The following is a 12,629-nucleotide window of genomic DNA, read 5'->3' as shown; positions in this document are numbered from 1 at the left end:
CAGGTCGATACTCAACCTGTTTGGTTGCATTATGAACGCACCTGGAATGGGACTCGAATCTGGAGCTTTCTGGCTCAGAGGCAGGGACATCACCCACTGCACTGCAAGACTTTCCTTGAGGAACAGTATTGGCCATAAAATTTTAACCCTTTCAACTTAACAATCACTCTTTGTCTTTCCTGCAGGCAAACTCTCTTCCTCATGAGCAACTTCCCTGCTTGACTCTTACTCCTGAAACCTCACTCTGTGTGAAGCTCAGGAAAGGGTTAGCAAGAAGAAGGGAATGAACAAAAGGAGCTGTGAATTGAAAAGTCAGATAGGGAAGTGGTGATAGTTGGACAGGGAGGCGCCACATGGTAGAAATTTTGGGTGAGAGAGAGGCCAGTCCATTACAGCCAATTTGCTAATCACACTGTCAGGCCCAGTGGAAAAAGTTTCAACCTCTTGAAAATGTTACTTGTGTACAAGTTGAGACCCAAGTATTTGACTAAAAATTTGGTCTCAAGCTTGACATTTACACGAGTACATACTGCAGTTCTCCAGAGACTGACAGAACTTGAATCATCAGTGATGATTGTATTCAAATGTCAATTTCTATAAATGCATGAATATAGAAGCACAATAGCAACACCAAACAATTAGCACATTCATATAGAAATATCTCAGCGTCCTTCCTAAAGATATACATAAGACTCACACTAAGCCAAAGAAGGAAAGATTGAAGCGTTAGCCAATGCTTTACTCAGAACAATGGGTTTTAAAGAGCATCTCAGCAGAGAGGAAGGTGAAGAGGGGTCAGAAGTTTCAAAGTGTGAGGTTTGGATGGCTGAAGACACAGTGACTAATGGTGGTGTGAAGAATACACAAGTATCCTGCTACTGATGACTATGAAACCATTGTTGACTGTTGGAAAAACCCATCTGGTTCACTAATGTCCTTTAGGGAAGGTGAAATCTGCCACCCTCACCTGGTCTGGCCTATATGTGACTCCAGAGCTACAGCAATGTGGTTGGCTCTCAACTGCCCTCCAAAGGCAACTAGGGATGGGCAATAAATGCAGGCCAGCCAGCGATACCCACGTCCCATGAATGAATGAATAAATGAATATCCAGAGCCTGAAGAAGAGGGTTTGGGGAAGGGGAGGGTGAGTAGGCATTATACGGCCAGAAAAGGTTACAGAGACAGGGAGAGCCAAGCCCTGAGGGATTTGACCACAAGGGTGAGAATTGTAAATATGGAATCGCAGATCAGAGGGTGCAGGAGTAATGGTTGAGCAGGTGCGGCATAGGATACAGGTAACAGAGTTTTGGATTAGTTGAAATTTTTAAGAAGGTGACGAATGGAAAGTTGGCCAGGAGATGATTGAAATAGTTGAGTGTGGAGATGGCAAAAACATAGCTGAGGTTGTGTGGCTGGAGAGGATACAGAGTCAGGAGTACAATGTGGGATTGAATTGATTACAAACAGTTTGGTTCAGTGGTTGGGATGGGATGGAATCTGTGACTGGAAAGTAAGAGAAGGACAGGCATAGGTTTGGCTTGGTGAAGAACCAGGAAGTTCTGCAAAACAAAGGCAGCTGAATAATAGTCTTACTATATGGGTGATGGTTCAATCGATAAGTTCCTTAAGGAGATAAGGAGGTAGTCGGCAATGTAGGAAATTATCTGGGAGTTATCTTTACTCAAATTAACTTGTTTTATAGAAAACATTACACAGCACCATCTCCATCCCTTTTTCACATTTTAGCACATGACCTGTTTTCTATCAGCAATGTGAAAAAGCTGTGGATTAACTCTGACCTCTCCTGGCATTACAGTTCCACCAGCAGGTGCAATAGTTAAATACGAATATTCCGGAACAACAAACTCAAATGATGTTGGTCCGACAGGAGCAATTTCTCCTTTTCCGATCCTTGGCACGGGGTGAGTAAATTCATTTTGGCTGGTGTGTGAATTCTCCACATATAGAGTCACCATAGATGTATCATTCAAAGCCGTAGCAGCAAAGTGAATCACTGAGTGCGATAACTTCAGCGGAGGGAAGACACCAACAGCTTTACAGGAAATCTTGAATTCCCTAAGTAATAAAATAAATTAATAAAATGTTGCTTGCTATTCTGTAATTGCATCAAGATATCAATAATTCTTTAAACACTGAGCGGGATGGTAAGTTATTTCTGAGATGGTGCTTCCTGCCTTTGATTAGCAATGCTGAAAGTCTAGAGTTTCCACACTTGTAAAAGCATCAATCGAAGGCTCTGCTTGATACTCTGTATATACCACAGATACTTTAAGTTTGCTTATGTAACACTGATGTGGAAAAGACAATCTTGTAATATAATCAAAGTAGTATATATAGCTGAGCATTTTGCTGTTGTCTCCGTTGGGAAATGTAAATAAAATTTAGTTCAATAATGGCTTCTTGAAACTGAACATGTGTTAATCTTTCTTAGTGCAATACAGAACAGAAAGATAACAATAAGGCTGGAGTGGAATTCTCTTTAACATTTCATTGATGAAATTAAAGGCTAAAGTATATTGACCCATAATTTCCTGGTTCCCCAGCACTGGATTGGGGGTACCCCAAAGATGCGCTGGGGAATCCGTCTTGGAAGTTCCCACGTAAAGGTTTACGCAGCAATTGTCCAGAAAGGTTACCTTTCTCTGGACAATTGTGCTGGGCTGGGAACCACTGACAAAGCGATTGAAATAGCTCGGCTAAATCTTACCTAAAAATGGCAGCGTGTTCTTTCTGATGAGAAAACTGGCGTGTTTCTCTCTCGGTCTTACCACACTCTGCCAAAAAATATTAAGGGGAAGTGTTTCACACCATCATACAGGTGGGCACAGCCTAAACACGCTGGCAAAACCCGGCAGCACAGAGATCGGGACACCATCTTTAAAGGGTGCTCAATCATAATCCATATAACTCCACCACCTGCTCCACCATGGAGGTTTCAGGGGCCCCCCCACCCCCTGATCGGAGTCGGCCCCTTCTCTCTCCCGCCCCCATCATCCCCTCCTTGTGTGTCCATGTGTGTCAGCGCAAAGCCTACAGATCTGAGATTGCACTGGTTCAAGAAGACAGCTCAATACCACCTTCTGAAGGGCAATGAAAGATGAGCAATAAATGGTGGCCTGGCCAGCGATGCCAAAATCCCATAAATGAATTTTAAAAAATGTATTTCACTTCTAGCAAGCGTAAATGAGCCAAGTCACAAGCTCAACTGATTATCTTAAATTGGTTGTTAGTGTTGGTATCAGCACACTCAAGATTATTCAGCAAGTAGTGCATAATCACAGAATTGCATCCTTGTAAATGTTTTGTTTTGAGTTTTGCAAGTACAGGCTGGTTGAGTATGGTCTGCTATTACAAGCAATTGAAGGAATATGCTGTTTGATTTGAGCAGCCAATCATTAGAACATATGTCATATGTACCTGACATCACACTGGCACTGAAATTCATACACAATATTGCTCGGGTGGTAGACTGATAGCAGCATCCGTCAGTAGAGTACAGACTGTATCAGGAACCTGTCAGGACTCAAAGGGCAAAATCCTGCTGATGTATTCTGGAAATTTGAGATATATTTGGATGCTTGATCGCTCCAAAATCCTTACCCACCTCCTCTTTAAGAAACTTGTGTACACACACTATTCCTTGTCTTATTTTTATACTTCCAGCAACAGTGTTTGTTGTATCTTACATTAATAGGCTATGTTAAGGTAATTAGGATCACAGGTTAATTGCAGACTGGTGGACCTAGTTACAATAACACAATTTATTGTTAATATAATGACATGCAAGTACAAAGGTACTACAATATCATGTTCAGTATATTTTGGGGACAGTGCCTCAGTATAAAACAATGGTAGTGCATATCAGCTTTACTATTTCTAGAGTGTTTGAGTGCTTATTAAGGCTAGTATTGGAGAAAATAACTATTTCCATTTCTAGTAATGAGCACTAAGAGTGAGTCCTGCTAGAACAAGTGTAGCAGTGGCAACTTGAACAAAAAACTGTCCCAACAATGTGTTATATTATGAACTACTTAATGCTGCCAAATTCTGCCTACAAGACGGAGATTTCTCAACTCACTTAATTTAGGATCATTTCATTCAATATCACTCAATTTGAATTGAGATCTTTTGCTATGCATTAGTCACATATCTGCTTTGAAAATGTGTCTGCAAAGAAAGACCCGTTGATGTAGTAATGGGTGATCCTGCATGCGGATCCCTCTCTACAGGTTCTGACACATTTGGTGGGATTTTTCTCCCTTTCTATGGTGTGTTCTGTGATGGTGGGAGATGGTGGGAGATGGTGGGATTTTAAGTTCCTGCTGTTGTCAACAAGGTTGCCTGTTGAAGGCACCGCTTGCTGCTGGGAAACCTGCAGTGGGGGTGTGCCTTCGTTGAGATCATAAGATCCCACCAGCGCGAATGGAAACTCAATAGGGCCATCTGGAGGAAGCTGTCACAATGGAGCAACTTTCCAGGAGAAGGGAAAATCATCACAAGTTCCTCTTTCACACCCTGGCAGTCTCAACCTTGGGAGAGAACAGGGAAACCGATTCCCCTTCTCCTTCGTTATCAAATGATGATCTGAAAAAAAAAACTTAAAAAGTTCCTATCTCCATTTTTTAAGTTCCAAAAGAGATTATCACATTAGACACAAGCTTAAATCCAAGTGACCCGGGGAAATCATTTCGTGAATGTTATCAGAATTCCTAATTGACAAAAAAAATGCTGAAACTGAGCCAAGCTTTCCTGATCTCTTCTGATGCTGACAGCAATTTTAGTAGTTGGATTTGGCACATGCATTGAAGAGCTGGGGGCTGTTTAAGTCAATCTTGTTTCATCATTACTACATTTCATTAGCATCACCCAGCCTTTTCACTTATGTTAAAATGCAGGTCAGGAACTCCAAAGTGTTTTATGATGTCGTCCGGGATCATAAGTTTTGTAATTTGAATTTAGCTGGGGTAAGTGTGATATGTTTCACTTCAGGTGTGATTCAAATGACCCACTAGGGAGCTTTTATCAAACCCAGTTTATTTAAGAATACAGTTAATAGATACCAATTACAAACAAAAAAACCCCATGATATTATTTAACCCTTGACAAATATTTGAAATGCTCCAACCGAACAAACCTCCTTAAAACATACCCTTCCCACAGGTTTAGCACAGAAAATATGACTGCTCACGTGATGCTGGAACTTAGTCTTTTGGTTGGAGAATTAAAATGTTAACTTCCCAGCCTTGTAACTTCTAGCAGCCCTCGAGATAGAGATAATGCCACTGCTGGTCTCTAGTTTTTGGTCAGTGAACCACTGCAAAAGACAGTATTCTCATTCCAGGAAGGCAAGAAGACTTGCTTCCAGCTAGCCAGCAGGATCTATAATATCAGAGAGATAGAGAGAAAACCTGCCTGCAACTTGACAACCAAGGCAGCTTCTGACTCTAACCCAAAGCTGAAAGTGAATCCTTGGATTCCTCTGTGAAGGAACCGCCTGACTTTGACTTCCCCCTCACAATTCAAAACGTCGTAAAATTCCAGACAATGCATGAGGCCCAGAGTAAAAATAATCAAAGCCCCATTTAAACCATTGAAACAACAATAAAAGGACTCCCAAGCAGGCAACCAATGCCACAATACAACCAAAAAGCCTGCTTACAAACTGCAGAGAACATGATTTAAAATAAAGACATTTCTTAAAGGTACTCTTGTAAGATCCTGCATCAAAATCATTTGCATATTAGGTTGTGACTTCTAAATAATAATCATTAAACCAATTAAAACCCATTTGCAATTGCCTTTGTATTTAAGAATAAACAGCTCCTGGAAAAGTAATTCCTTTTACTGATTTTAAAATAAACGACCTGCTTCAGGATGTCAACATTTCAAAAGGTATAAAAAGAAAGAACAAAAAGAAGAAAAGTGAATAACAAGGAAACTGATTTGACACACTGGATGAAAGCTGTGAGAGTCTGATGAACAAATCTTTTTCTCCTGGACGCCTGCTGCTGTTGGTTATTTGAAGTGTCTTTATTGATCTATTTTGTTTCAGTTTTAATAAGGCTTAGCAAACAAAATCACATCTGAAAAGCATATAATAATTTGACCATCAATGCTAAATAATGCACAAATTGAGGCACAGTTTGCAGTCATACTATTAACTTAGCGTTCTGGCAGTAGCTGAAATGATTCCAGCTGTGCAAAATTATATTTTTTCTTCAAATTCTGTGACTTAATATATTAATATTAATATAAGGAATCTTATTGCACAAGCATGGTAAGTACTCTAGCTGCTCAAAAGATTGATATTTAACTCAAAAATGATAAATTTGCATATGTGAAATTGTGCTTAATGATTGTCATCAGTTCTCTTGAATTCACTTAAAGATCGGCTGAAAACTCCACTCAGAGACTGGAGACATGCAGATCGGATAAGCATGATTCCTCACCAGGGCTGGCAACTTCCAGGTGTTATTGTGCTCATGGGAAAGACTATCATAACTCATTCACATCTGTGCTTCTCGTGAATTACGTGCTTTTCATACTTGTGAAAGATCGAGCAATAACTCACTGTCACAGGTGAAATATTCCCCATTTATGAAGGTTACAGTGTTTGATGATGAATGGTGTGCCATTGTTAACCCTTTGAGAAATACAGCAACAATTCTGAACCAAATCAAAGATTAAATTTAATTCAGCTGTGTGCCCATTACATTCATACCTGCTTATTAACAAATTAAACGACAAGAGGAAGAAACAGCAGAAAAAGCAGCAGAAGTTTATATGCTCACCTACAGCCTGATGTCACTGTGAGTACAGCATGTACAGGCACAGCAAATGCTTTAACAGGAAAGAGGCAGCAAGTGCCAGCCATTTACACTGGCGGGATTATATAGTCCAGCCGATAGCACATGCCCACTGCTGGGAAACTGGGCGACGAGGGGCACGTTCCATGGGAAATCCCATTGACAACAGTGGGACTATAAAATCCCAACACCAGCTAGTGGCCCATTGCCTCCTGCTACTGTGAAATACACTGTGAGGAGGAGGAAAACCTTAAGAAATTATTTCAAAAGTGTAATAATTTGTGCAGCACAGGAAACTGCACTTATGAGATTCCTCAGTTATAATTGTGCAATATGAATGAATTCCTACCTGTCCCAGTGCTTCAGTAACCAAGTCTGTCTCCAGGTTACATGTGTGTAAAAATATATAGGCAGAATCTTACCAAAGAATGGAGTGTTGTTTCCAGGTATAGAAATGGCAGGTTTCTCTTCAGAGAAACGCACTTATTTTCTCTGCAGATTTTATGACGCTTTGCCAAAAAAATCAAGGTGGCGTGTTTTCCGCCATCATGCATGCGGTCTTAACACGCCAACAAAACTCAGCTGCATGGAGATCAGGGCACCATCTTTAAAGGGTGCCCAATCAGATCAGCAATAAACCTCTCCCTGCCACCCCACCCCCGCCCCCGCCCCCCTGCCCCCCAACCCAGGTTTTTGAGCATCTCCAATTTTCATTGCTTCATCATTGGTGGGCATGGCCTTCAGCTCCCTAGGCTCTAAGCTTGTGGAATTCCCAACCCAATTCAACATGGTAAGTAATATCACAACACCAGGTTAAAGTCCAACAGGTTTATTTGGTAGCACGCGCTTTCAGAGCATTGCCCCTTCATCAGGCAATGCTCCGAACGCTTGAGCTACCAAATAAACCTGCCGTCAGACTTTTCAATGGACTTACCTTGTATTAAGTTGATCTTTCTCTACACCCTAGCTATGACTATAACACTACATTCTGCAATCTCTCATTTCCTTCTCTACGTACGGTACGTTTTGTCTGTACAGTACCCAAGAAACAATACTTTTCACTGTATGTTAATACATGTGACAATAATAAATCAAATCAAATCAAAAAGTAGGATGCTTCAAATGTTGAAGCATATGACTAACTTTATCACATGTAGATCTGACAGGAAGAAATAGTAGCATTGCCATTTTTGGGAGAGGAAATCCTTAACAAATCTCGATTGTTAAAGCCAGAGGTAGTGAAGGTGTAGGCATTTAAGCTGCATGTAAATCCATTTAACAAATGTACCATTCTGAAACAACTAAGAGGGCATTCTACTCAGGCACAAATTTATCACCACTGGATTATTAATGGAATACTTTTTATAATCTTAAATAAAAATAAATACTTTTTTAGATGTTGAAATCCCTGCCCTACATTTTCAGATATTCCTCTTCCTGTTCTCATTTCCATTTTCCAGCATCTTAAAAAAGATGTTCTGAGTTGTGGGCAATGTTGGCAAAGCCAGATTTATTATTCATCCACTCTTGGGGTGAAGAAAGGTTGTACAGTTTGGGCTCATACCCATTGGAATTTATAAGAATGAGATGTAATCTGGGTTTGAGTCCCACTCTGTGACAGGTGGAAGGTGTGTCTGCAACACAGCCAAGCAGATTGATTATCAACCTGGCAAACTGACCAATGGCAGCCGGTAAGAGTTGGAGCTACTCCTGGTCAGCCATGCTTTATGTGGAATGGTGTCCTCAAGCTATAAGTCCCAGCGACAGACTGGTGACCTGTTTCAGGAATAGCTAGCTGTGAAAATGGACAAAAGTCTGCCTTCTGCACCACCAGTTGCAGAAAGAGAAACAGCAGTAATAACAAAGGGTCATCCAGACTCAATGCTGGCTGTATTCTCTGTAGCAAACACCACTAGTTTTTGGAACTGGCTGTTCCTTCGTCAGGTGGGAAGGAATAGCCAGTTCTGAAAGCTAGTGGTGTTTGCTACAAATAAACCTGTTGGACTTTAATCTGGTGTTGTGAGACTTGTTACTGTGTTTACCCCAATCCAATGCCGGCATCTCCGCATCTATTCGCTCTCCACAGACGCTGTGAGACCTGCTGAGATTTCCCAACACTTTCTATTTATTGTTTCAGCATCTGCAGTGACTTTCTTTTAGCAAGTACAGTGGGTTTGGCAAAATGGATGGTTATTTTGTATTGCATTCAGAACAAAATTCCATTTCTACAAGTGCATTTTCATTAGAAACAAGCCACAGCTCTGACCTAAGTGGAAATCCAAGTGTAGCCAGTGGTGGATACATTTATCAAATGGCTGAATTTTACAGCATGGAAACAGGCCCTTTGGTCCAACTTGTCCATGCCGCCCCTTTTTTTTAAAACCCTGATGCTAGTCCCAATTTCCCGCATTTGGTCCATATCCCTCTATACCCATTTTACCCATATAACTGTCTAAATGCTATTTAAAAGACAAATGTAACCGCCTCTGTTACTACCTCTGGCAGTTTGTTCCAGACACCCACCATCCTGTGTGTGAAAAAATTGTCCCTCTGGACATTTCCGTATCTCTCCCCTTTCACCTTAAACCTGTGCTCTCTACCTTTAGACTCCCCTGCCTTTGGGAAAAGATATTGACTATCTAGCTGATCTATGCCTCTCATTCTTTTAGAGACCTCCATAAAATTAGCCCTAAGCCTCCTATGCTCCAGAGAAAAAAGTCTCAGTCTATCCAGCCTCTCCTTATAACTCAAACCATCAAGTTCCAGTAGCAATCCAGTAAATCTTTTTTGCATTCTTTCTAGTTTAGAGATGAGAAGAAATTATTTTTCTCAAACGGTTGTCAGTATGTGGAATTCTCTTCCCCAGAAAGCAGTGGAGACTGGGTCATTGAATTTATTCAAGGCAGAGTTAAACAGATTTTTGATGGACAAGGGATCAAGCGTTGAGGGGGATACACAGCAAGGTGGAGTTGAGACTATGATCAGATCAGCCATGATATTATTGAATGGTGGAGCAGGTTCAAAGGGCTGAATGGCCTACTCTTCTCCTATGTTCCCATGTGTCCTTGCTGCCCTGAGAAGATGGGTGGCAGCCCTTAATTCTCCTTGAATCATTGTGGTTCTTGCGATGACGGTACTCTTATGGTGGTGCTAGGTAGGGAATTGTTATTTCCAATTTTATTTCTGGATTATTAATGTTCTATACTATAGTGGAGTGAAATAAAGTAGCCCATTTGCCATATCAGAGAGAATTTTAAAACCATCAAGAATCTAATGAGCCTTGTTATTGACTATCTTTCTCATTGGCAAGAGCCACTGAAGGTAAAAGTTAAATATCTTGTCCATTGTCTGTTTTTCTCCTTTTCCTTTATGGGTATTTTAGATTTGTAATAAATTGTCTTAAAAAAAACCTAAGAACTGTGCGTTCACTAAGGTTGTGCAGGTTATAAATGTCCTGCTGCAGTGAAATGCGATACATAATATGCTAATACTGTTTAAACCTAGTTATTAGCATGGATGCTTCATCAAAAAATGTCCAAATAAATGATTAGGTTTTCATCTTCTTTGGCTAGGGATAGTCTCTGGAGACACCAGCCTTATGCCTTTGAACTTTCCCATGACTGAAAACTGTTCTTATAAGAAAATTTTTGATTTCCTTTGTTTCAGAATGATCTTCAAAGTTAGAAGAGGGCGGAGGTTTCAGGTTTCTGAGGGAAAAGTAACTGGATTCTTGGTTCTGTAAAAGCAGCACAGCATGATATGTGCTTTCTTGCTACTCTGTTACTTTTAATGAATCTAGTACATAGTTTACAGCCTGTACTGAGTATTTATTTCTCTGCTTTTCAAAGCGTGCCTACTCATGAAAAGTCTCACGTTTCACCTTATAAGCAGGTATTAGCAGATTCCGTGCCTGTAAGATTGAGGGCAATCTACGCCGAACTCACCACGCCCAATATGCCGAGAGGAAGGCCAGTGGTGGGGCACCAACAGGAACTCCCTCCAAATACCAATAATGACAGCATGAACTGCCAGTTCTGCAAATGTCCGGTCCATCTCTTCAGCCACGAGGGAACACACAGAAGATGATGCAATCGCATACAGTTTGGATGTACTCAAGTTACAAAGTCATCTACCACCACCAGCAAAGCTGTAATGTCATACTATAGTTCAGAAAGAGACATTTTATGCTCCCTTATAGAGCATAAAATACAAAATATCTCAGCAATTCCACAAAATATAACATATTTTAGCTAACATTTTTTTAAAAACCAGTCCGAGTTAAAAGCAGAAGCTTTGTTTGGTTACCTGTTAATTTCAGACTTGCAAATTAGCTCAAAAGTATACTCTCTGGCTTCTTTGGCTTTGAAAAAGATGTCAATATTCAGAGTCTCCAGAGGTAAAAGTACACCGAAACCATGATTAGGTTGCACGTCTACATACTGTAAAGAACAGAAAAAAAAGAGTAATCAAGCTTCGAATTTCACTGCGCTTAATTTTAAAATTCACTGTGAACTGAAGACTGCAATCTGTGACAACCTTAAATGCATTAATTTTGTGGTATTTTGCACCTCTGCACCTTTACAAATGTGAAGTCATGTTTAAGAATTAAGATATTGAGATTAGTGTCTCAGGCACCAACACATAAACACATGCACTAATGCAACTCCTGTGTGAAACACTAGTGGGAAATAATGGGCTAGTGACATTATCACTTGACTATTAACCCAGAAACACAGCTAAAGTTCTGGGGACCCGGTGTCGAATCCCACTACCACAGATGGTGGGATTTGAATTCAATTAAGAAAGAAATCTGGAATTAAGAATCTGCTGATGACGATGAAAACATTGTTGATTGTCAGAAAAACCCATCTGGTTCATTAATGTCCTTTATGGAAGGAAATTTGCTGCCCTTACCTGGTCTGGACTAAACGTGACTCCAAAGCTACAGCAATGTGGTTATCTCTCCTCTGCCCTCTGAACAAGGGCAATTAGGAATGGGCAATAAATGCTGGCAAGCATTTCCCACGATGTCCCACAACTGAATAAAAACTGTACTGTTATTGATCAATATGGAAAACTGCTGCAAATTATGAACAGTTATAGAAACATAGAAGATAGGAGCATGAGGAGGCCCTTCGAGCCTGCTCCACCATTAATTATAATCATGGCTGATCATCCAACTCAGTAGCCTAATCCCATACTTTTATCCCATAACCTTTGATCCCATTCGCCCCGAGTGCTATGTCCTGTCGTCTCTTGAATACATTGAATGTTTTGGTATCAACTATTTCCTGTGGTAATGAATTCCACAGGCTCACCACTCTTTGGGTGAAGAAATGTCTCCTCACCTCTATCCTAACTCGTCTACCCTGAATCCTCAGACTGTGACCCCTGGTTCTGGACTCCCCCACCATTGGGGTACTGCCAGGGTGCCCATCCCCAGAGGGCACCAACCCCCACCATCCACCCGATTGCCTCCCTTTACCCCACTCCCTCTGGGGGTCTCCCGCCAGTTCCCCGCAAATAGGGAGCTACTCTAAATCCCCGCTAGAGCGAAATAGTCCTGGTGGGGTGCGAGATGCTATCGGGCCCAGAGAATTCTGTGCCGGGCCCGATAATGTCAGTTAAGTAAGATTAAAAACAGATTTAAATCACTTACCTCTCTTCCCGCCAGTTTCCAGCATGTTCCGACTGCGCCTGCTCTCCGGTTGTGTCAGGAATGCATGCGCGAATCCTGCAAAATGGCCGACACGCGCATCTCCCAACCCGACACGCCAAAAAATGCGTGCATCAGGATGGGAG

The 12,629-nt window shown here is 41.1% G+C and overlaps 1 protein-coding gene across 1 annotated transcript in view; it reads right to left on the bottom strand.

The window, feature by feature from the left end:
• Nucleotides 1-12,629, bottom strand: part of cfap74 (cilia and flagella associated protein 74) — a 210,440-nt gene that overhangs the window by 71,288 nt on the left and 126,523 nt on the right. Inside the window, exons 25-26 of the mRNA XM_080215220.1 lie at nt 11,133-11,266; nt 1,800-2,076 (exon numbers count right to left, since the gene is read on the bottom strand). Of these exons, the coding sequence (XP_080071346.1) occupies nt 1,800-2,076; nt 11,133-11,266 (411 nt within the window). The remainder of the gene's footprint in view (nt 1-1,799; nt 2,077-11,132; nt 11,267-12,629) is intronic.

Source organism: Carcharhinus amblyrhynchos, chromosome 30 (assembly GCF_965287045.1).
Source record: "Carcharhinus amblyrhynchos chromosome 30, sCarAmb.v2.hapA, whole genome shotgun sequence".
NCBI lineage: Eukaryota > Metazoa > Chordata > Chondrichthyes > Carcharhiniformes > Carcharhinidae > Carcharhinus > Carcharhinus amblyrhynchos.
Note: the sequence above shows the minus strand (reverse complement) of the source record. Positions and strands in the feature narration are given on the sequence as shown.